This window comes from Macrobrachium nipponense, chromosome 11 (assembly GCF_015104395.2).
Source record: "Macrobrachium nipponense isolate FS-2020 chromosome 11, ASM1510439v2, whole genome shotgun sequence".
NCBI lineage: Eukaryota > Metazoa > Arthropoda > Malacostraca > Decapoda > Palaemonidae > Macrobrachium > Macrobrachium nipponense.
In genome coordinates, this window is record NC_061087.1 from 44,558,292 (window position 1) to 44,584,705 (window position 26,414).

General features: G+C 43.0%; 1 protein-coding gene across 4 annotated transcripts in view; it reads right to left on the reverse strand.

Annotated features, from left to right (window-relative positions):
- LOC135205584 (general vesicular transport factor p115-like) overlaps window positions 1–26,414 on the reverse strand; it is a 489,349-nt gene that overhangs the window by 393,184 nt on the left and 69,751 nt on the right. For all 4 annotated transcript variants that reach the window (XM_064236360.1, XM_064236368.1, XM_064236352.1 and 1 more), the window contains exon 3: window positions 17,687–17,783. In XM_064236360.1, coding sequence (XP_064092430.1) covers window positions 17,687–17,783 — 97 coding nt within the window. The remainder of the gene's footprint in view (window positions 1–17,686; window positions 17,784–26,414) is intronic.

A 26,414-nucleotide genomic window follows, 5' to 3' on the forward strand; every position in this document is an offset into this window, starting at 1 on the left:
CTATTCTTCGAGTCCCAAATTCCGGTATAGAGATGAGACCGTCCTGGAAGGGGGCGTATGACGCTACTCTCCACGGATTGTTCATAGAGAACTGAGGTAGTGAGTCATACGGAGGAATTGGGATCCACTCGTGTTGGACAGTGGGAGGAGAGGCTAGAGGAGCTTCTCTCAGCCCAGCTATAATGGAGTCCTGGGAAGTAATCCTGTCCGACAGACAGAGATCATTTGCTCCATGCTACTCTTTAAGACCCAACCAGGTCATCACCCACCTGTTGCAACAGGCCAGCATTGGGGTCCAAAGCCGGAGCTGCTGCGCGGAGGTGGAGGGGAGGCTCTGAATCGGAACCAAAGGTAGCGGAACTGGTGATTCTGCCGGAGTGCGAGATCTCTCTCTGGAGGATTTACTCCTCGAGGACTTAGAGCCGGAGCTAGAAGCTTTAGACCTGGATGCTCCGGGATTCCCAGCCGGAGACTTACGGGAGGAGGATGAAGCCGAAGTCGTCTTCTTAGACGACGACGACGTCTTAGTCAAAGTCATCACCTTAGACTTGACCTTAGGTCTAACCGCCGAAGCATCAGGAGGAGTAATATTTATTTCGTCACCCGTAAAGCCTTGGAAGGTATGGGAGGTTGCAGGATAGAAGAAACAGTTACGCCCAAGGGTGACCCTTGGGTGGTCCACCGTACCTACCTCGACCAACAGGTCGTCTATACCTACCATAGGTTCAACATTAATATCTAGGGTCGCGACATCCGTAGAGATATCCTGGTCCTGATCAGTTTAATGAAAGTGGCCAGCTGTTGTTGGATGAAGGCGATAGTCGGATCCGCTTCTACCGGGTCGACGTATCCTGTCGCCTTGCCTCCGGGGAAGATTAGTAATGCCAACCGCTTCTCTAGGATGTAGGGCTGTCCCTTGGCGGCGTTTTTCCCAAAACCGCCGACCCAGGCCCGCAGGGTAGCCAGAGCGGTATCTCTTACCGCCGGAGCCTGGAAGAGAGGGGCGTAGTTTTAGATTTAAGAATCACTTAAAACTAAAACTTAAAGTATAACTTAAATTAATTGCCTTAAGTTAATATGATGAAAACTTAAGCGCTAAAAAAGAAGCGGAGCAGCTACTGGAGATGTAAAACTTACCCCTTCCAAAAAGCTTGGCTCACCAGATCGTAACATATGGTACACGTCTCATGGTACCAGACCTGGATGTCCCCGAGCGGAGTCGCGCATGGAGCATGGGACCGGCAAACTTCGTGTCCACAAGGGTCCTGAAGTGTGGCGGAACATCCCGGATGCTCACAGTTGGTGGCCTGTAAGTGGGGAGACACATGAGTATCTTAAAAAACATCACTTACAGACTAAAGGACAGAAGAGCTCCGATGCATGCCGGAGCTCGGAAAAAATTTGGGCATAACCCCTCCCTGCATCGCCTGAATAGGCTATAATCCCGGAGAGATCCGGTAAGATATGTAAGGGAGGGGGATGGTTTAAGGTTCTTAAGATAAACTTAAAGATAACTTAAACCTAACACACAAGCAACCCGGACTAAGTCCAGTGCGTAGCGGAGTGTAGTAACTCAGCAAAACGGTACGGTTAGTAGAGACCCACTGTATGCTCCGGTCCACTCTACTGAGTGGACTAACAACTCTCCGCTGGATACCAGGACTCCGATCAGGAAGGAGCCCTAGTAAGATGGGAAAGAGCGAGAAGACATACAGGCTCAAGCTAGCCCGGAGCGACAAGGTAGCGCGGAGGGGGGTTGGGCCAAGGCCAGTACCCCCACTCCGTACCAACGGCCGGGACCGAAAAGCCGGAGAGGTCGAGACCAGTCTGGGTCTGTCCCGACTCCCTAGCCCCTCCGCCTGAGGGGAGAGAGGGAGGCAGGCTCGGGTATTGAGGAGCTAGCATGGGGCAGACCGACCCGCCCCCCGCCCGACTCTATGGAAGAGCGGGAGGGGGGGGAAGAATGACTGGACAGGCGTCTGGCTGGCCCGTGATCACGAAGTGACCACTAGGCGGTAAGACCAAAAACGACAACTAAGCCTAGGACAACCACTGATCAGGGAAATGCTATCGGGAAGCATACTGAACTGAAAAGCGGAGGCAAATAAGCCCACTGGGCCGAACCAACTGATCAGAGAGATGCTATAGGGAAGCAACCGAACTGATGAGCGGTAGTATAGGCTCAAAGAGCCAGGACCTAGGCTAAGCCAGACGCCTAACTAACCTAACAATAATAAAATACACAGTTATATAAATAAATAAATGAAAGAAAGAAAACAATATAGCAGGAGAAAAAATCCAGGAGTGTACTACTAACCCGAAGGCAAGTCTACCACTCAAAGTCTAGTCAGAGGCCGATACTAAGAACCTGGACTAGGGTCTGGATAGAAGAAGCCTACATAAGGTAAATACATGCATGCATGACAAACCTGAGTAGACCGTACCCTAAGTAAAGCGGATAATCATAAAGAGCGAAGATAAATAAGGGGATGTTCTAGGTATGGGAGACCAAGAACGAACCCATCACGAGGCAGAACCATGCTGCCATGCTTCCGACCCCGAGATCGTATTTATACCTAAAAAACGGCAAATACCGTCTCAGGGCCGGAAAAAACCAACTAACCGTAAATACTGAGTACTTAACTTAGCTGCTGCGATAGCTGCACGCTCCATAATAGAAAATCCAATGAAAGGGCACAAAAAACACAGAGAGGAAAATAACACAACCGACTCGTGTGTGCTAACTTGTAAGGATGGCACCAGAGGCGCAGCAGTCGGCAGCATGGGATGGAGTAGTAGTAGTACGAGCTGCTCACTCTGTGGGTCGGCTCTCCTCTTCGAGGGTTTTTGTAGTGGGAGATTTCTATTGGCATTTGGCTCGTGGTAGTGGTCTCACTCGCCTAGTGTTCATACCGACACCCTTTTGGAGGGTGAGCGAGTCAGTTATACTGACCTTTTTCTTTATTTTATTTATTCTCTGGTATGTGTTAGTACATTTACCCTAGAAATAATAGATTAAAGGATATTTCGCTGGCGACACGAGCCAATCGCCCAGAAATAGATTTTTCCTTACGTCAAAATCCCTTTTTTACTGATTGATGTTTATTCTAAGTTACTGACATTCATCAATCAGGCATACTTTACATAACTGTCATAGATATTATGCTATTTTAGTTCCACACAATGATTCACATGTAATATGTTTACAGTCAACCCACCGTATTTGCATTATTTGCAGACTCGCCTATTCGTGGATTTTTCTTTTGACCATTTCTACCCATTAATCGCGAGAAATTCACCTATTTGTGAGTTTTTCCAATGATAAATATTCATTAATTAGTGTATTTTGATGTTATTTACATGACTAAAATGATATTGTAATGATACAATTAAGTTTGTTCATACTTACCTGGCAGATATATATATAGCTGTATTTTCCGAAGTCCGACAGAATTTTAAAAACTTACGACACAGGTAGTGGGAGTCAGGTGGTTAGTACCCATTCCCGCCGCTGGGAGGCGGGTATCAGGAACCATTCCCATTTTCTATTCATAATTTTTATTTCCACTGTCTCCTGAGGGGAGGTGGGTGGGTACTTGATTATATATATCTGCCAGGTAAGTATGAACAAACTTAATTGTATCATTACAATATCATTTTGTTCATGAAACTTACCTGTCAGATATATATATAGCTGAATCCCACCTTTGGTGGTGGGAGTAGACAGAATAGAAGATTTTAGGAAACATATATGCAGATAATTGATATCTTGGTTCCTTACCTGTTAGCATAGCTGGCTTCGTGGTTACTGCCACGTAAGTCTGCTTGTGCTACTAGAGTTGCCAGCGAGGTAGAGACCTATATAGCTGGTGCACTCCAGATGATCTGTCAACAGGGGCGAGACCACGACGTGACTAGACCATTGACCATACAATGAGGGCAACGAAGTAAAACACAACCACCTGGCCTAGCCTACCAAAGGTATCCCACTAGACTAAACTAATGGAAGGGAGATCCGCCCCAGGCGGTCGACCCCACAACCATAAAGCACAAGTTAAAAACTCACCTAACCATTAAAGGATAGGATGAGTGCTACCTCCTGCCCCCAAAACAGTGTCTGCAGCAACGTATGGTCCTAGCGAGTAGCAATTTTCGTTATGTTGCTTTCACCTCCTGCAGGTAGTGTGAAGCGAACATCGAATTGCTTCGCCAATATGTGGCACTCAAAATGTCTTTGAGTGCCATATTTTTGTGAAAGGCTACCGAGGTAGAGATAGCCCTCACCTCGTGGGCTTTCACTTTTAGAAGCTTCATATCACTATCACTGCACTTTTCATGAGCTTCTTTAATCGTACTTCTCAGGAAGAACGCCAGTGCGTTCTTCGACATAGGAAGATCCGGTTTTTTCACCGAGCACCACAAGTTCTCAGAAGATCCTCTGCAGGCTTTAGTTCTCTGCAAATAGAATTTGAGAACCCTGACAGGACACAGGACTCTCTCAGGTTCATGTCCCAGTATTTCCAACAACCCCTTGATCTCAAACGTCCTCGGCCAAGGGTTGGAAGGGTTCTCGTTCTTTGCTAAGAACGTAGGACTTAAGGAACAAACCGCACTATGATCCGTGAACCCAACCTGCTTGCTTATGACCTCGATTTCGCTAACCCTCTTCGCCGTCGCCAGAGCAGTTAGGAAAATGGTCTTCTTCGTCAGATTCCTAAGCGAAGCTGAATGGAGCGGTTCGAACTGACTTGACATCAGGAACTTAAGTACCAAGTCCAAGTTCCACAATGGTACTTTAGGTTGGAGAACCTTCGTAGTCTCGAAGGATCTAATGAGATCATGAAGGTCTCTGTCATATGCCAAGTCGAGTCCTCTGTGTCTGAAGACTACAGAAAGCACGCTCCTGTAGCCTTTTATTGTGGGAACAGCTAGTTTCACTTCTTTTCTCAGGTAAAGAAGGAAATCTGCTATCTGGCTCACAGAGGTCGTGGTGGAGGAAATGCCCTTCTTCCTGCACCAACCTCTGAAGACAGCCCACTTCGATTGGTAGACTGCGACTGAGGAGGGCCTCCTAGCAGTGGCGATCGCCTTAGCCACAGGTCTTGAAAAACCCCTTGCTCTGGCCAACTTCTTGATAGTCTGAATGCAGTCAGACTCAGAGCGGGGAGGTTTTTGTGGTACTTCTCGAAGTGGGGCTGTCTGAGTAGATCTTTCCTTAGGGGCAGAGTCCTCGGAAAGTCTATAAGGAAGGACATTACCTCTGTGAACCAGTCGGTCGCTGGCCAGAAGGGGGCGATGAGGGTCATCCTCGCTCCCTCTGATGCCGCGAATTTCCTCATTACCTTCCCGAGGATCTTGAATGGGGGAAAGGCGTAAAGGTCCAGGCCCGGTCAATTCCAAAGCAGGGCGTCTACTGCCACTGCTCCCGGGTCCAGAACTGGGGAGCAATAAAGCGGAAGTCTCCTTGTCCGGGAAGTTGCGAAAACGTCCACATGAGGACGTCCCAACAGCTTCCACAACGACTGGCATACCTCCTGATGAAGGGTCCATTCCGTCGGCAGAAGCTGTCCTTGCCGACTGAGAAGGTCCACTCGAACGTTCTCCACTCCTGACACGAATCTTGTCAGGATCTTGACGTCTTGCGACTTCGCCCATAACACGTCTTGCGACTTCGCCCATAACAGGATTTCCTTCGCGATGGCGAACAGAGAAGGAGAGTGGGTTCCCCCCTGTTTCCTGAGGTATGCCAGGGCTGTGGTGTTGTCCGAGTTGATCTGAACCACTTTGTTGGAGACTTCCTCTTGAAAGAACCTTAGCGCAAGGTGAATCGCTGACAGTTCTTTGAGATTTATGTGCCAGGACACCTGTTCCCCTCTCCAGGTGCCTGACACTTCTCTCCCTCCTAGTGTTGCTCCCCAGCCCGTGGAAGACGCGTCGGAAAACAACACTAGGTCGGGGTTCCGAAGTTTGAGCGAAAGCCCTTCTGCAAGCTTCCGCGGATCTGACCACTATCTTAGGTGTTCTTTCACCTCTTCTGTCAACAACAAGATCGTTTCCAGATCTTGTTCGTGCTTCCAGTTGTTGGACAGGAAGAATTGAAGTGGTCTGAGGTGCAACCTTCCCAGAGAAACAAACTTCTCCAGTGAGGAAATGGTCCCCAGCAGACTCATCCATTCCCTCACCGAGCATGTTTCCTTCTCCAGAAAGGCTGACACTTTGTCTAGGCATTGAAGTTGTCGCCCCTGGGACGGAAAAGCCCGAAAAGCCACTGAGTCCATCTGAATCCCCAGATAGAGTAAGGATTGAGAAGGGGTCAGATGCGACTTTTCGAGGTTTACCAGAAGTCCCAGGGACTTCGCTAACGACAAGGTCTTGTGAAGGTCCTCCAGACACCGGTCTTGCGATGAGGCTCGTATAAGCCAGTTGTCCAGGTAGAGAGAGATCCTTATCTTCGCAAGATGGAGCCACCTCGCAACGTTCTTCATAAGGATGGTGAAAACCATCGGCGCTGTGCTTAGACTGAAGCAGAGTGCCCTGAACTGGAATACCTTCCCCTTCAGGACAAACCGCAGGTCTTTCCTTGATTGGGGATGGATGGGGACGTGAAAATACGCGTCCTGGAGATCTAATGAGACCATCCAATCCCCCGGTCTTAAAGCTGCTAGCACAGATTGAGGTGTCTCCATCTTGAACCTCTGCTTGATGACGAAGAGGTTTAGGCTGCTGACATCTAGGACGGGTCGCCACCCCCCTGACTGCTTCGGCACTAGGAACAGACGGTTGTAAATACCTGGAGAATCCAGGTCGAAGACCTGTTCCACAGCTTGCTTCTCGATCATTTGATCTAGCAGATCGTAAAGCACTTTCTGCTTTTCTCCTCGATACGAAGGAGACAAATCCTTTGGTGTCGAAGACAGCGGGGGCGACTTCAGGAACGGAATTCTGTACCCCTTCCTCACGATGTCCAGCGACCAAGAGTCGGCACCTCTCTCTTTCCAGGCTCTCGCGAAAAGTAGAAGTCTGGCTCCTACCGGCGGCTGAAGGACTTCCAAATCACTTCCTACTCTTTGAAGGAGCGGGGGTCTTGCCTCTGGAAGTGCCTCTTCCTCGAGGGGCTAGTTTCGAGGAAGATCCAACTCGAAAGGGCTTCGATTTCTTGGCAGAAGAGACCCCAGAAGACAAAGTACCTGCTGGTCTCCTCGATGACTGAGCCAGAAGGTCTTGAGTTGCTTTCTCTTGCAGACTCGTGGCTATGTCCTTTACCATAGACTGGGGGAAGAGATGGTCTGAAAACGGAGCAAAGAGCAAATCCGCCTTTTGCGCTGGAGAGACAGATTTAGCTGTAAAGTTACAGAAGAGTGCTCTTTTCTTAAGAAGTCCCGTGCTGAAATGAGCAGTCAACTCCTCAGAACCATCCCTGACGGCCTTGTCCATGCAAGACAATACACTGGACAGCTCCCCCAGACTAATGGAATCAGAACTCCTGGACCTGGCATCCAAAACTCCTAGACACCAGTCGAGAAAGTTAAAGACCTCTAGAGTCCTGAAGAAGCCTTTAAGATGAAAATCCAACTCGCTATGAGTCCAAGAGACTTCCGATGAGGACAGGAGGGCCCTTCTGGAGGCATCCACAATGCTCCCAAAATCACCCTGAGCAGAGGCTGGAAGTTTAACGCCTACGTTTTCTCCCGTCTCGTACCACATACCTGCTTTACCGCAGAGTCTTGAAGGCGGCAGAGCGAAAGAAGTCTTACCTGAAGCTTTCCTCCTCTCCATCCAATCATGGACTTTGCGAAAAGCTTGCTTTGTGGAAAGCGACTTCTTCATCTTCACAAAGCCCGAGACCTTAGACACTTTGGATGAAGAAAATTGAGAGGGAGGAGTGCGAGGAGCTTCAGGCTGAAAGGTGTCTCCAAACTCCGATTGGAGAAGACGTGTCAAAATCTTGTAGTCAGTCGAGACAGGAGCCAACTGCTGCTCCTCATCCGCTTCGACGAAAGCATCACTAGCTTCCTCTTCAGAAACTGGAGAAGTCGGAGGAAGTCCAGAAGAATCTCGAGCAGAACGGTGTGCAGTAGAAGAAAAAGCCTCGTGTGCTGAAGAATTCTCAATAAAGAAAGTACAGCGAACAGGTAGAGTTCCCGCTTCCACCTGAGCTTGCGGTGGTGTGGAACTGGCGTCCGCAGGTGCGCGCTTGGCGTCCGATGCCACACATCTGGCGCCGACTGGCGCGCGTTTGGCATCCACTAGTGCACGCCTAGCGTCCACTGGCGCGCGCTTGGCGTCCACTGGAGCGCGCTTGGCATCCACTGGCGCGCGCTTGGCGTCCACTGAAGCGCGCTTGACTTGCACTGAAGCGCGCTCGGCGTCCACTGAAACACGCTTCCGAACATCAGGTTTCGTAAGAGCGGGTAATACCGCTTCCCGAGAGTGAGAAATGAATTTCTCACCTCCTCTAGAGAGCCGCTGGGGAGCAGAACGAACTCTAGAGGGAGACTCAAACGGAGAGAGAGACGAGCGAGGAGAAGGAGAGGGAGAACGTCTCGACTTCTTCACAGGAAGTCTGTCATCCTTCCTACGACGACGCAGAAGAGTCTCTCTAGAAGCAATAACATCCTGAAGTTGCTGCTGCAGCGACTGAAGAATCTTCTTGGTAGGTGAAGCCTCCTTTTCTGGGGAGGGGCTGATCCTGTGAGCAGGAGAGCGGCGAGGGGACGCGTCCTTCCTACTCCCAGGAACCGCCACTTCACGCACTCTGGAGTGACTGTGGCACTCGAACGAGTCACCTTCTAGCGAATCCACGTCAGAAGAATCCTTACGCTTCTTCTGCGGCGGAAAAGCTGCGAACGCACTATCAGGTGAAGAGCGAAGTTCCATAGAACAACTTGGACGTGAAGCGTCCCGAACACAAACAGTCCTTTTCAGCGGACGTGATGCAGAATGAGAGCTCCACCCCTTACGCAGGGAGGAAGCCTCCGAAGACGAAAAGCACTCCTTGAGGAGACGTGCACGCGCACGCTCCTTGGCAGTCTGGGTAGATTCATCAGATACTGCCGAAGGCACGCCAGATCGGTGGGGGTTCCTCGTAACCCTCCTTCGGCTTTCGACATGCTCTCTCCCCGTAACCTGGGAGTCAAGCAGAGGTCCCGGCCTAGAGGCGAAATAAAGCCGATCTGACACACCCTCCACTACACAAGGGGCACTATCACTGCACTTTTGCACTTCACTTTTGCTCTCAAGAGCCATCACTTTAGATTCTAAGTTACGAATCGACTCTAGAATCAAAGATAAAGTATTACCTTCTACAGACACTGCTTCAGGGCCCGAAGGCAACACTACAGGGTTAGGAGCATTAACTACAGAAGGAGGGTTAACAGGAGAATCATTAATTTCTTGCCTACCTGAAACACTCCTGGAGGAAGACCTCCTTAACCTATCCCGTTCAAGTTTCTTAAGATAGGTTTCATACGCCTTCCACTCAGAATCTATTAAGCTTTCACACTCCTTACAGCGGCTTTCATACGCACATTCATGCTCCCTGCAACCTTTACATACAGTATGTGGGTCTACTGAAGCTTTCAGTAGCCTACCTCTACAGTCAGACTTAGAGCAAAATCTAGCGCTAGCTGAACTAGACACCGACATCTTATCCAAAGAAAAATCTATACCAAAATCAATTCGATCCACTATCAACGTGTGCCTAGCCACCGATCCAAGTCAGATAACCAAAAAAAAACCAAAAGGGATACTCAAGTAGCCAATAAGTTTCCAAAATCCAGACGGAGGTGCTGCAAACAGATGTTTACAACACCGGCGACAGAAAAATTATGAATAGAAAATGGGAATGGTTCCTGATACCCGCCTCCCAGCGGCGGGAATGGGTACTAACCACCTGACTCCCACTACGTGTGTCGTAAGTTTTTAAAATTCTGTCGGACTTCGGAAAATACAGCTATATATATATCTGACAGGTAAGTTTCATGAACAAATAAATTTTTATGATGCAAAAACGATTTACAAATTTTCAACTATTAATAGTGATTAATACTGTACTACGATTAGTAAGTTTAATAAGATTAAATGATATCACATAATAAAAATAACAATTCCCCCTCTCTCTCTTACAGGGATGTATGTTTTTTCTGTGACAAATAAATGATTTTGTAAGGACAACATTCGGGCGAATGTTTGCCCTTCCATTGTAAAAATCTGTATATCCATGTGTCCTCTCTTTTCTTCCAGGAACTAAAATGTAGAGCATTTTACGCCCTTTCTTTTAATGTATATATATCGGGAATCTGTTCCTTCTATGTAAAATTATTTTTGTATTTTTGTCTGTGAAGAAACACATTCACAGCAGGGGCCCTGTCCCTTTTTTTTATTTGTTCATGTGTGTGTGATGAGCACTACGCTTCTGTCCACACACCGCCTTATGTACAGCCTCATTTGCTGAATAGTTAGTTCGCTCACTCTCCTCGTCTTACTCAGTTCTCACAACTGGTGATCCAGGAGTAGGTGACCCAAACGGTTTTGGCTTTGCCATTAAGGGACTAATTACCGCTGCTCACCTTCAGAGAACCTTTAACAGACCCATACGACACTTAGTCTAGGTTCTCTGGTACTCCTCAACACCATTCACGACTTCTCGTCGACCGTAAGAGTGAGGCTGACAATACGATGGAGAATTCAGCACATTCACTTGACTCCTCTGTGTCCACCTCAACCTCGTGATCCATGAGACGATCCTTTTTCATGCTCGAGTTCTCCTCAATGCCCGTGTCCGGCCCTCAAGACGACAAGGACACACAAGACGCCCCTCAACCATGGCAATCACAAACCCGAGGACTCCTTCAGCTCCCCGCAAGATTCTGTTAGCCATCCAACGATTCTACGTAAACATTGTCTTGGGGGGGATTCTTTTAAGGATGACATTGTAAAAATCTGTATATCCATATGTCCTCTCTTTTCTTCTGAAATGAAGAGCATTTTACGCCCTTTCTTTTGATGTACATATGTCGGGAATCCGTTCCCTCTATGCAAAATTATTCACATATTTTTGTCTGTGATGAAACACATTCACAGTGGGGGCCCTGTCCCTTTTTGTTTATGTTTGTTCGTGCATGTGTGACGGACACTATGCTTCCATTCGCACGCCGCCTTATGTACAGCCTCATTTGCCGAATAAAGTTAGTTCGCTCACTCTCCTCGTCTTACTACTCAGTCCTCACAATTTATTCATTTTCAAATATTAATGTTAATGTAAACAGCAATAATATCAATTCTTTAAAGAAAAAACTATAGTGAGTTAGTAAGATTTTAGTTTATAAATAAAATAGTTATGTAAGAATGAAGAAGAATCCATTCTGCCCTGCATCTTTCTTTTTAGATTCAAGTACTAAGCTGAGGTCCAGAGCTGTCAAATGTGTCAAGTAATATGACAGGAGGGGGAGGAGTTGCTTGTCACCAACTAACATTCAGTAATTCTCTCTCTCTCTCTCTCTCTCTCTCTCTCTCTCTCTCTCTCTCTCTCACCGAGATATGAGAGAATTTTTCTTTTGCCGAGATGAGAGAATTTTTATAGTACATGTACGTATAATATGTTTATTGATATTTTCAAATATATAATAATACTAATAATAATATAACTGTAATTACAATATTTATATGTGATAGTATTTTAAAGAAATACAAAATCTCTCTCTCTCTCTCTCTCTCTCTCTCTCTCTCTCTCTCTCTCTCTCTCTCTCTCTGTATCTCTCTCCTCTCTCTCTCTCTTCTCCCCCCCCCCCCCCCCCCCCCCCCCCCCCCCCCCCCTCTCTAGATGTATATATATATAATGAATATAAGTGAAACCTGGTATTCTCAAGAGAATGGTAATGATGATCAGATAAAGGGGTTCCAAACTTATAGATCAGATAGAAAAAATATGAATCTAGGGGGAACTGCGATATATAGGAGAGACATGAAAAGAAGGAAAAATATATGAGAAATATAGTAACCAAGAATGTGAATTAATAGCAGTAGAATTTGAATCTGATAAATTTATGAACATAGTAATATATAGACACCCTAAAACTAAAGAGTTTGACACAATAACAGAAAAATTGGATGATATGTGTAGAAATCACAAAGACTGGACTATTCTCCTATCCAGAGACTTTAACTTTCCTTTTATAGATTGGAAACAACGAATAGGAGATTGTGGTAGTATTTACATGTAAAAAAGAGCGTAATAGTAGTGCAGAAGATAAGAGGCAATTCAAAAAGTTATTAGATATGGCACTAGAGTACAACATTCAACAAATAAATCACCTGCCAACAAGAAAGGAAAATACTTTAGACCTACTGTTTGTGAACAAGGTGAATTATGTTAAAGAAATAATAGTTTATAATACGAGTATTCAGACCAAAATGTCATAGAATTGACAATCCATTCCAAAGCAACTGAAAACAGAGATAAGCAAGAGATGAAAAAGTGGGAAGGATATGGAAAATACAATTTCTATAATAAAAATATAAAATGGTCAGAAATAAATGAAGAATTAAACAAAGATTGGGATAACATATTTGTAAGTGATGATATACAGGTAAATACGGATATATTATATAAAATATTAGAGAAAACAGTGGATAAATATATACCGAAGAAGAAAAGTAAACATCAGTCATGCATACCAAGAGACAGAAGGATCTTGTTCCAGAAAATCAGAAAGTGGAAAAAAGGTCTTGCAAAAGAAAAGAATGCATGGAAAGTGATTGAACTAAAAAGTAAGATAGAAAATGCAGAACAAAAGATTATGCAATCAAAAGAAAATGAAAAACAGGACTTGGAAGAAAACAACTCTAGTAAATATCAAGCAAAACCCCAAACTATTGTACTCATATGCAAAAAAGATGAATAAAACAAGAATAGAAATAGGCCCTCTAAGAAATGAAGGGAGATTAACGAATGAAAAAAAGGAAATATGCAACAGATTAGCAGAAAGATACAAGAGAGAATTTACCCCTAGAATTGATAATGAAGATAATGATACAGAAATAAGGGATGGAAATAGTGAATATTTATCAGACATAGATATTAATGAAGCCGATATTGTGCAGGCTATTAATGAAATTAAAAATGGATCAGCAGCTGGGCCAGATGGTGTCCCTGCTATTTTGTTAAAGAAAGTAGTTCATTCTATCACAAAGCCGCTTGCAATATTATTAAGGCAAACTGTAGATACAGGCAAGATTTATGATGAGCATAAATTAGCATATATTACCCCTACTTTCAAAAGTGGATCAAGACTAAATGCAAGTAATTATAGGCCTGTGAGTCTAACAGCACATATTATGAAAGTGTATGAAAGGGTTATGAAGAAAAACATGAAACATTTAATAAAAAATAGTTTAATATAGGACAACATAGTTTTGTACCCAGAAAAAGTACCCAAACCCAACTGTTAGTCCACCGTGAGAACATATATAAAAATATAATAAACGGAAAAGAAACAGATGTGGTTTATCTAGACTTTGCAAAAGCTTTTGACAAGGTAGACCATAATATATTAGCCAAGAAAATTAGAAAACATAATACGTATAGTTGACAAAGTAGGAAGATGAATAAAAGAATTTTTACACAACAGAAAACAAATAGTTATTGCAAACGATGAGAAATCGGATGAAGCTAAGGTAATATCTGGTGTGCCACAAGGTACAGTGTTAGCTGCATAGCTATTTGTTATTATGATTGCAGACATAGACAGTAATGTTAAGGACTCGGTAGTGAGTAGTTTTGCCGATGACAGCTTATACAGGCAGTCCCTGGTTATAAGTGGGGTCAGTTAATGGTGATCCGATTTTATGTCTCTAGTTTAGCACTATAAAATCGGCAATTTATGGCATACGGACCAAGTTTCGGTTTTTGGCACCATAATGTGTCGATAATAGAGTTATAGCACCATAACATACCTAACAGATGTGCCATTAACCAGTCATCTGTCAAGAATCCAAGTAAAAACCTGAGGGGCAGTTGAAAGTGCAAAACAGAGAGCTCTGAACTGAAAAATCCTTCCCTTGAAGAACCTCAAAAACTTTCTGGACGACTGGTGAATAGGGACATTGGAAGTACGCATCTTCCATGTCGGGCGTCACCGTCCAGTTGTCTGGTTGGAGAGCTGACATTATTGAACAATTCCTCTCCATGCGAACCCTCATCTTCGACTCAAAAAGGTTCAAGGCATCAACATCTAGAATGGGCCTCCAGCCCCCGATGACTTGGGGATTATGAACAGCCTGTTGTAAAATCCCTTCATGTTTGGTTCTTTACTACTTTTATCACCTGTTTCTTGATCAGTGCTTCCACTTCTTTGCTTAAAGCTAAAGATCTTCCAATCCTTCCAAGTATGCTGTCAACTTGATCAGAAAATTGGACGCTGGGATCTTCTTGGAAGGGGATGGAGTAACCTTCCCGAAACACTTGGATGACCCATGGTTCTGATCCTCTTTTGTTCCACTCTCCCCAGAAGAGATGGTGTCTTGCTCCTACTGGTGTGTGAAGGACTTCTACATTATTTTCTGGTAGACTTGAAGGACGACTTCTTGGTATTGGCTGGGGGATGTAAGTTGGACTTAGGTCTTGTCTGCAGCTTTGTCTTACCTCCCCAAAAGGGGTGCTTCTGTAATGGAGACGACTTAGCTCCTGTAAGTGGAGTCTCCTTCATGTGCCTTGCAGATGGAACCAAGAGATTGTTTGTCGATTTCTTCTCTAAATCTGAAAGCACCTGTTGTACTGTCTACTTCAAGAAAAGGTGCAACTTGATTAGGGGTGAGAAAAGAAGTGCCAACTCATGGGTCATAGTTACTCCCCTGTAGCCAAAGGAGCACCACAATTCCTATTTCTTCAGTATTCCCATTGCGAAAAGGGAAGCTAATTCTCCTGAACCGTCTCTTACTGCCTTATCAGCACAGGAAAAGACACCCAACCAGTCCAACGTGAATTCTTCATCCAGAGACTGGTACTCATCAATCTTTCTGGCCAGTGCTCCTATCGTCCAGTCGAGGAAACTGAATACTTCCAGGACTTTAAACAAATTCTTATCTAAGTGGCTGAAGTCCGGTGAAGAAAACAACACCTTCGCGGCAGAGAAAGCTGACCTTCTATTAGAGTCGACCAGACCGGAGAAGTACCCCTGGGAAGAGGCAGAAATTCCCTGGGAAGTAACCTCTCTTGTGGTGTAATAGCGGTAGAGTAATACCACAAACTTACGCGATTCGATTTGCATGAATTCACAGTAGCTTGAAGTTTTCATTGAAACCTAACTTATTATCATACACGAGTTCTTCACAATAGTGCGAACATTTCTGAACCCTGCAAAACCCTCCAAAAGTGTTTATGTTTAATTTATTATGCAAATTTTAAAATTTTAAAGCTTTACTGTATAAAATATTTATTAAAAATTTATTATTTTTATTTTTGTACATGCATAAATATGCAGTTAGTGCATATATGTACTTTTATAAGATGTGATACCCACTCACAAAGTTACTGCACTTTTCAAAGATGATATCTCTTCAGAAACTTTGTCTAATTTCTGAAGTGCGTACTAATATGTATACTACAATTAGTATAAGTTTTCATACTTTTAAGTGTAAAATCAGCACAGAGATTTTGTGTGTGCTATTTACATTTTTGAAAGTAATACAAAGGCAGTAGGTAATTCAGTGTTAGTCACTATATAAGAACTCCATGATTAACTAGTAAAACATCAGAGTTGTCATCCTGTGAAAATTACTTTCTTAACCTCGGAGAAAAGTGCTGGTATACAATCTGTATGTATTATGTTACGTAATTACAGCACATACAGTTAATGTACTTTCAGAGGATGTGATCCCTTTTGCACTTTTTAAAGATGATACCCTCCAGAGTTTTACCTACATGACGTATGTATCTCTCTCTCTCTCTCTCTCTCTCTCTCTCTCTCTCTCTCTCTCTCTCTCTCTCTCTCTCTCTCTCTCTGTAGTAACTAGCTCTCACACTAGTTCATGATTTTAAATTGATTTAATTTTACCTTCACCCTCTGCAAACATTACTTATGTACATACATGTCTTCTTTATTTCATTTAATTGTGACTTCATTATGACTGACTTATCAAGTTTACCTAGTGATGCAAAGAAAACTTTTACTCTGACAGAAAAAGAAAATGGCATCCCATGAATTAGGGGTAACTTTAGTATACGTACAAAAGTGGATGCGTTTGTACATAGTAGTTACTGTAACTATTTTTAAGCCAACCAGTTATTCCTTTTTTAAGGGTAATGTATTAAACTAACTTTTAAATCAAATTACAGTAACTTGAATTTCATTTAAGTTAGCCTGATACTTAGGGAGCATGATTACGTCATCTTTAGTGTTCGAACTCTAGAAGTAAGCATTTATTGGCAATTTCAGAGACCAGGGTCTGGAACCTAATCTCGCGTAAGTTCGGGGTATTACTGTACTTATTAATTAGTTTTGAAGGCGGGTAAGCGAAAGTCACCTTACTTTACTCTTACTTGGTAGCTAACCATTCGTTCCATACCTTCAAAAATTTCTTAAGAGGACTGTGACAAAACCATTTCAGGCAAACCACTCTCAAACCTCTTGTCCATTATAAAGGTTGAAGGTAGAGAGGATGGAGGAGCAGTTTCAAAAAAATCTGAATAATTTTACAAAAAGTATTTATGGAGGTCGGAGTAAACCAAAGACGACTTCGAGTCTTGATCTGGCTCTTCCTCTCCTGATGAATTGATGACAAGAGTGTTGTCCCCTCCTTTAGAGGCTGTAGCTTTCTTCAGGAAACCCAATAACTCCTGTAGCTGCTGCCTGAAAGGTCCTAAGGACGTATCTTCCTTCTGCAAAGTCTCTGAAGAACTTGCTGGTACTGAAGTCAAACAAATCCTCTTCGCTGATAATAATCAACTGACTGGTGAGATTTCGCGCTCAGGAGGAGGCGAACAAGTCGAAGCCCCTGTTGATAAGCACTTGGGAGAGCAGACCACGCGAGTCAGAGTCTGATGCTCCCAGCACCTAGGCACCGGAATATGCCAGTCACCAGCATGACCCTGACTCTCTCCCGGCAACTGATCTGAGTAACGAGGATGAAGGTCAGGTGCAAAGCTGCAAGATAGCTATAGACTCCTTTATGGTTCCCTATGCTTCTTCATAGGAGGAGTCAAACAATATGCAAATGAAGCATGCCTCTTCAGAGGAAAAGATGCCACCAGATTTGTTTGTTTAATTATCCACAGCAGTTTGCTATTATTTTGTGAAATATGTCAACATTATTTTTGCTGTTTAGATTATTTTTGCAGCCACTGTATAGCTATGTAACAACTTGGTATGTTGCATACATAAAAACTGAAGTTTTTTTTATACTTCTGAAAGACTAATGGTGTTTTTCAAGTTAATCAGATTTGCCTTTTACCCCATCCCCCATCCCTTAACTTTTGAGAAAGTTACCAGGCACTTCAATACAGAAATCTTTAAACAATATCTAAGGTAATGAAGTCATTATCCCTCGACTCTACATTTATACATACTGTAATTACAAAATTAATTAATGTAATAGCTATCATGCCTTCCATGTTACTTATACAACAGTTGCTTGAACCTGTAATATTTGAATTTATAATTCACAACAGATAATGAATAAATATACCTACCACATTCTTCTGGGAAAATTTCTGGGGCTGTGACATTAACTAAGGTTTCAAGGGCATAGTTAACAATCTCATGGTCACTTCTGTCTGCTTCCAACACCTTTAAAGTAAAAGGTTTAAACTTAAGCATATTGCAATAAAAAGTCTTCTGGTACACAATATGCAGAAATCTACAAAATTACAAAACATTAAATATTTCAAACGGTTCTAATGATTCATAGAAACACATTGCTTCACAAATGTAGTTTAAAAACATTTTTCTTTCACAGCCATTAGTTCCCAATACCTTTATGTCACCAATTTCCAGGCACCACAAAAGGAGAGTCCTCCTTTCCACCTGTCTCAGTATGCATCTGGAGGTGAAACTGATCATGTCTTGCTTTGTCTGTGCCAGTTGCAATAAGGAGGGGAAAGGAGGGCCAGTTCCCATAAAGAAATAAACCATTGCTTTTAAAATCATTGTTTAGTTGGTATTGTGTGAGGCTGTTATGAGTATTTAATTCTCTAATAATAGTATGTGTCCAAAGGCTTGTAACATTATTGGCAACCTTGCCAAGATTCATATCAGGATAGTTTGCAAGGTTTGAGATATTGATTGCTTAATCTCTATTCTTAGTTATTGGCAGCTGCATATGAGACAATTTGTCCAAAATTGCATTTTTCCTAACTATACAAACCTGAGGTCCTTTTACAATAGGAAGGTTACTAGCGGCAGCTGGATAGGTCGTAAGCTTTCGAACAAGGGGTTCGGTAGTTAACTGCTTGTCCGACAGGCGCGCGCGCTGCGCGCGACCTTACCTTACCTTACAGACCTTACATCTTGTTCGGGTTGCCCCAGGTCCCTCAGTGTGAGGCACCTCTAATGTCTACCAGAGAGTTGCTAGTACATCTTCCGGTATATTTTGCATCTTCCAATCTTGGATGGTCTGGGATGCAGTTTAGATATTTGTCGAGCTTATTCTTAAACACATCTACGCTCACTCCTGATATATTCCTCAGATGAGCTGGCAACGCATTGAATAGACGCTGCATTATCGATGCTGGTGCGTAGTGGATTAATGTCCTGTGTGCTTTCCTTATTTTTCCTGGTATAGTTTTGGGCACTATTAATCTACCTCTGCTTGCTCTTTCTGATATTTTTAGTTCCATGATATTTTCTGCTATTCCTTCTATCTGTTTCCATGCCTGAATTATCATGTAGCGTTCTCTTCTCCTTTCTAGACTATATAATTTTAAGAATTGTAGTCTTTCCCAGTAGTCTAGGTCCTTAACTTCTTCTATTCTAGCTGTAAAGGACCTTTGTACACTCTCTATTTGTGCAATATCCTTTTGATAGTGTGGGTACCATATCATATTGCAATATTCAAGTGGACTACGAACATATGTTTTATAAAGCATAATCATTTGTTCAGCTTTTCTTGTTTTGAAGTGCCGTAACAACATTCCCATTTTTGCTTTACATTTTGCCAACAGAGTTGCTATTTGATCATTGCATAACATGTTCCTATTCATCATCACACCAAGGTCTTTAACTGCTTCCTTATTTGTGATGGTCTCATTATTAGGTCCCTTATATGCATATAGCTTTCTTTCTCTGTCTCCATAATTTATTGATTCAAATTTATCAGAGTTAAATACCATCCTATTTACCTCTGCCCAATCATATACTTTGTTAAGGTCTCTTTGTAGAGCGTTCCTATCTTCATCACAAGTAATTTCTCTACTTATTCTTGTGTCATCTGCGAAACTACTCACTACCGAATCCTTAACATTATTGTCTATGTCTTCAATCATAATAACAAACAGTATTGCAGCTAACACCGTACCTTGCGGCACACCGGATATTACCTTGGCTTCATCCGATTCTCGTCGTTTGCAATAACTATCTGTTTTCTGTTGTGTAAAAATTCTTTTAACCATCTTCCTACTTTATCCACGATATTGTGTTTTTCTAATTTTTTTCGCTAATATATTATGGTCTACTTTATCAAAAGCTTTGCAAGTCTAAATAAACCACATCTGTTTCATTTCCGCTTTTCATATTTTTGAATATGTTCTCACGGGGGACTAACAGTTGGGTTTGTGTACTTTTTCCGGGTACGAAACCATGTTGTCCTTTATTAAACAAATTATTTTTTATTAAATGTTTCATAATATTTTTCTTCATTACCCTTTCATACACTTTCATAATATGTGATGTTAGACTCACAGGCCTATAATTACTTGCCTCTAGTCTTGATCCACTTTTGAAAGTAGGGGTAATATATGCTAATTTGTGTTCATCATATATCTTGCCTGTATCTACACTTTGTCTTAATAATATTGCAAGTGGCTTTGCGATAGAATGAACTACTTTCTTTAACAAAATAGCAGGAATTCCATCAGGCCCTGCAGCAGCTCCATTTTTAATTTCATTAATAGCCTGCACAATATCAGCTTCATTAATATCTATGTCAGCTAAATATTCACTATTTTCATCCCTTACTTCTATATCATTATCTTCATTATCTATTCTAGGGGTGAATTCTCTCTTATATCGTTCTGCCAGAATGTTGCAAATTTCCTTTTTTTCATTCGTTATCTCCCTTCAATTCTCAGAGGGCCTATTTCTATTCTTCTTTTATTCATCTTCTTCGCATATGAGTATAATAGTTTGGGGTGTTTTTGCTTGATATTTAATAGGGTTTTTCTTCCAAGTCCCATTTTTCATTTTCTTTTGATTGTATAATCTTTTGTTCTGCATTTTCTATCTTACTTTTTAGTTCTATAACTTTCCATGCATTTTTTTCTTTTGCAAGATTTTTTTTTTCCTTTTTTCCACTTTCTGATTTTCTGGAACAAGATCCTTCTGTCTCTTGGTATGCATGAATGATGTTTACTTTTCTTCTTCGGTATATATTTTTCCACTATTTTCTCCAATATTTTATATAATATCTCCGTATTTACCCTTATGTCATCACTTACGAAAATGTTATCCCATCTTTGTTTAATTCTTCATTAATTTCTGACCATTTTTATATTTTTTACTGTAGAAGTTGTATTTTCCATATCCTTCCCACTTTTTCATTTCTTGCTTATCTCTATTTTATTTTCACTTGCTTTGGAATGAACTGTTTAATTCTATGACATTATGGTCTGAAATACTCGCATTATAAACTATTATTTCTTTAACATAATTCATCTCGTTCACAAAATTACTAGGTCTAAAGTATTTTTCCTTTCTTGTTGGCAGGTGATTTATTTGTTGAATGTTGTATTCTAGTAGCATATCTAATAGCTTTTCAAATTGCCTCTTATCTTCTGCACTACTATTACTCTCTTTTTATATGTATAAGTACAACCACAATCTCCTATTCGTTCTTTCCCATTCTACGAAAGGAAAGTTGAAGTCACCAGATAGGAGAATAGTCCAGTCCTTGTGATTTCTACATATATCATCCAATTTTTCAATTATTAAGTCAAACTCTTTAGTATTAGGAGGTCTATATAAGGGATTTTGACGAAGGAAAAATCTATTTCTGGGTGATTGGCTCGTGTCGCCCTATGAAAGGATCCTTAATATCATTCTTTCTAGGTAAAATTAGCCTAAAATTACCAGAGAAAAACAAAATTAAGAAAATGTCAGTAAAACTGACTCGCTCACTCTTAAAAAAAGAAGTGTCGGTATGATAATAGGGGCGAGTGTGGAACACTACCACGAGACAAACACCAATTAGAACTTCCTATCAGAATCCCCAAGAGAGAGCTGATACCAACGGGCGATGCAGCCTCTACTACTACTACTAGAGGACGCCACGGACAGCAGCGCCCCTAGCGGACATCCTTAATTAAAACAGCTAAATACATCTTGTCCTGCAAGGGGGGGAAAACAAACCATAAAAGGGGGGGTTTCATAGGGCGACACGAGCCAATCACCCAGAAATAGATTTTTCCTTCGTCAAAATCCCTTTTCTGGGCTCAGCTCGTGTCGCCTATGAAAGAGTACCAGAGAAACAGACAAGATGGGAAAAAAGGAACAGTGAAAAACAGTGTAAAATGATGGATATAATATAAGTAATCAATTACAGCATACAAACTAAGCACTTAAACTAACTTATACTAAACAGTAAAATAATAGAACGTTAGTAATCTTAAAGTACTTAAATGGTAATTACAGTAAATTACAGTGCTGCATGTAATATAAAGAAAAAAGGGAGATTTACTTAACAAAATTACAAAATATACAAACTCATGTGTCCTACCCTAGCATAAAAATAAGGGTAGGTACACTGAATCATCATTAATACAAGTATTGCAAAATATATACAAACACATTCGTGTCCTACCCTAGCATAAAAATAAGGGTAGGTACACTGAAGTTCATCATAAATACAAAAATGGTGAATATATACAAACATATTGTGTCCTACCCTAGCATAAAAATAAGGGTAGGTACACTGAAGTACATTATCAGTACAAGTGTGGATGTCCCTAGCAAAAAAATAAGGGACAATCCACTATAATGATTCAACGGCTAAGGCTATAATATTTGAGTACCTGGCGATAGGGTGAGGCATGTGGCTGATGTAGGTAGAAAGGAGACCTGGATCTATACTACAACTACTATACAGTATCAGGGGAAACTATGTTCCCGCTGCTACTGCTGAAAACTTTAAAGATTCCAAGGACTAGATAATGCCGTTTAAAGACTGTCGGGGATTTCCATCAGTATACTTTCTAAGATCCTCAAAGTTCATATGTTGAAAATAATTAATTGAGGTGGCTACTCCCCTGATATCATGTGCTTTTGGGAATGACTCAGGGTTGGCTTGTTTAATGAAGTAAAGGATTTGCTGTCTAATGCCTTTCACTGACAAAGTACCACCTTTTTCTCTCATGAAGAGAGCACCTGAGGATCTGAAGAAGTACGAGATAGAAAGGCTCTAAGAGTTGATACTGGGCAGAGAGAAGGATCCTGTGGAAGTGGGATAACCTTCCAAGGAGCCCACCTTGCAGAGGATCCTCATTTTTGGCTAAAAAGCTACGATCCGGAGCAAGTAGAACTTCTCCTGATGGGAGGAATTCCACATGACCCGCATCCCTGGATAGAGCCGACAGTTCTGAAATTCTAGCTCCTGAGGCTAGGCTTAATAAGAATAATGTCTTCCTCAGGAGCATTATGAATGTACAAGATAGAGTTTGTCAGTATCTGAAGCTAGTTTGAGGACATCATGAAGAACCATGAAACTGTAGTAGGCCTCTGAGAAGGTCTAAGTCTAGCACAGGCTTTAGGGATAGATGTGAAATAAGATTCAGTCAGATCTATCTGAAAACCTACTTGAAAGATTTTCTTCAAAGCCTATTTTGATGGTGGTCTCGTGCTAGACGTGCTAAACCTTTTTCAAACAAGGATCCTGAAAAAGGATATCGTAGAAATTAACTGTCCATGGTTGTAGTGTTCGATTCTCTCAAGAAAGATGCTAATTTTTTAACAGCTGAGTCATATGTCTAATGGTTTGACTCTCTCTTATCTGATTCTAGGAAGAGAATATTCTGTGGATCAATATCAGCATCTTTATTAGCCGCAAACTTCATGAAGTCCATAAAGTTAGGGTCTGGAGAGTTCCTGAGGAAGCGAACACAGTCCTCATTTGTACTGATTGTGATAGCTTGGGATTGGGGATCCGTTGAGGTCGGAGACCCAATTCCAGAAGAAGAGGATACCAGTTGCTCTTGGGACCAGTCCGGTGCAATCAGAGCTACTATCCCTTTGAAAGACCTTAGTTTTGCTTAGGACTTTCAAGAGAAGATTCACTGGAGGAAAAACATAAATTCTCCTCCACTGATTCCAATCCAACGACAGGGCGTCCGTGGCATAAGCCAGAGGGTCCAGGTTGGGGGCCACATAGCAAGGGAGCTTGTGGTTCGCTTGTGAGGCGAAGAGATCCACTTGGAGACCTGGGACTCTCAGGCTTACCCACTGGAATGACCCGACGTTTAGAGACCACTCTGATTCCAGAGGAACTGAACCGGGACAGGGCGTCTGCTATCACATTCCTTACTCCTGCCAGGTGAGTGGCAGACAGATGCCATTTGTGTTTGTTTGCTAATGCAAAGATGGCTATCATGACATGATTCACATGCTTGGATTTGGACCCTCCGCTCGTTGTTGTGCAATGAACTACCACTGCACTGTCCAAAACTAGCCTTAGATGAGACTTCTTCGGGGGAAGCAGTCTCTTCAGAGTAAGTAAATACTGCCATTGCTTCCAACACGTTTATGTGAGCTGGCGAAATTGAACTGACCAAGTCCCCTGAACCTGTTTGAACTGAGAGTATCCCCCCCACCCGGACAGGGATGCATCCGTGTGAATGGTTAACACTGGGAGGGGATATTGAATAGGGGTACTTTGCTTGGCTAAAGTTTCTTTACTTTCTTTGACCCAAGGCAGTTAGTTGGTTGCGGAGGAATCTGTGGAATTACTGACAACTTGTCTCGATATTTGGAGTTTGCTTTTGACCGCCAAATTCGATTTATATCTTTTAGCCTTGCTTTTCAGAAGGATATCTGTTACCGAAGCAAACTGAAGAGACCATAGGATTCTCTCCTGGTTTCTTCTTGACGTTTGTTTGCATTTGAGAAATTGCCTGACAGATTTTGCTATTTCCTTCCGTTTGACTACTGGAATTGACAGATTGTGGGAAGACAAATCCCATTGGATTCCTAGCCACTGAAAACGAGATTCCGGAGTTAAGTCTGGATTTCGTTTTGTTTATCTGGAACCCCAGATGTTCCAGAAAGTGAACTACCTTTTTGGTGGCTTTGACATTCCTCGACTGTTGGTGCCCAGATCAACCAATCGTCGAGGTATGCTGCTACCATGATTCCCTGAGCTCTCAATTGTTGTACAACCACTTCTGCTATCTTTGTGAATACCTGGGGGCTACATTCAGACCGAAGGGCATCACTTTGAATGAGAATGTTTGATTTCCTAGCCTGAATCCTAGGAATGGGCGGAAGTGCCTGGCTATAGGGATATGATAGTATGCGTCTGTAAGATCGATGGAGCATGTGACGGCTCCACGCGGAAGTAAGGTCCTTACTTGCGAGAATGGGTAACGCATCTTGAACTTGTCGCAACGAATGAAAGAGTTTAGCCTTGACAAGTCTAAGATTACCCTTCTTTTTGTTGAGCCTTTCGTTTCTTTGGCACGCTGAATAAGCGACCTTGAAAATTTTAGATGTTTGACTTCTCGCAATAGCTCCTTTCTGAAGGAGTTCTTCCGCGTAATCTGTCAATTCCTTTGACGGTATCTGATGGAATGATTTGATTGGAGGAGGATCTTTGATCCAACTCCAGCCTAATCCTTTGGACACTATGCTCTGTGCCCAATTGCTGAACCCCCACCTGTGGCGGAAGAGGAACAGCCTCCCTCCTACCTGGGGAGCCTCATTGTTGATGGGCGGGTTGGCCACCACGCCCTCCTCTGAACTGTCTGCTCCTCGTACCCCTTCCTGCGCCACGCTGACGAAAGTAACCTCTCGCCCTACCTCTCGGCTGAGTGTAGCCTTGAGCCTCATATGCAGGGTTGAAGGCCGGCGAGATAGCGTAGGAAGTGGATGGCTGAGATTGCGGGGGCAACAGGAGGATAGGCTGGTTCTGCTTTGAGCTGGTAGGTTGTCCCTGTTGGGTAACCGGGACCGCCTGCACAAATTGCTGCTGTTGCTGGAGTTTTTTATATGGCTGGAACCTCTTACCAGCCTTCTTCGGTTTCTTGCCAGCAGTGGGAACGGATTCCTGTTTCCTCTTTGAGGAAATACCCCACCTAGCTCTAAGGCTCTGGTTGAGTCTAGCAGCTTCGTGGTGTACCTCGTTAACCGCGGACTCTGGGAAGAGATCCGCTCCCCACATGCTAGCGGCCAAGAGTCTATTAGGCTCATGCCTGATGGTACATTCTTGTAAGACATGCTTCCGGCAGTTCCTCCTAGCCTGGAAGAAGTCAAAAGCGTCCGTTAGAACCGTCTGGAACTGAGATTTCGCCAGAATCTTGAACAGCGGTTCCGTAGCATAAGAGAGGGCAGCCATTTCCGTGATTATAAGGGAATTGAGGGACCTGCCAAACCTAGTTCGCGCATCAAACTCTGCCTGGATTAGGGAATCCGGCAGCCTTGGTAGTTTCTCGCCGAACTGGTCCATGGCGCAGTCCGGTTTGAGCTTACCAAGCGTGAACGTAGCTGGCAAGTTCTCCCACAATTCTCCGAAGGCAGGGAAGAGCGGAGAAGTAGACTCCGCCTCCCTCAACTGTGGGATGGGCTCATCCTTGAGGACTGCCTGAAAGGGACTTCTCCACTAATTTCGTGGCGAACGGAAGAGAAACCTCCTCTTCCGTCGTGAAAATAGTGAAGGGACTCTTGTAGGCCTGGAGTTTGGTGTTCGTACACTCCCAGTCCTCAAGGCAGTGAACCCATTCCCGCTGAGCGTGGTCTCTACTATATAGGACCGACTCCTTAGAGATCTTGTCTTCCCTCGTCAGAGCCGTTGGCGTCAGCCTAGCATAACCGATGAAAGGCTGCGTCAGACCCGGAGGGTAAAACTCGAAGTCCTCAATCCTTCGAGTTCCACACTCCGAGATAGAGATCATTCCATCTTTGAACGGAGCGTAGGCAGCTACTCTCCATGGGTTCTCCATAGAGAAAAGCTGGCAAAGAGTCATATGGCGGGAGTTGAAGAATCCCCGTGCTTGACGCTGG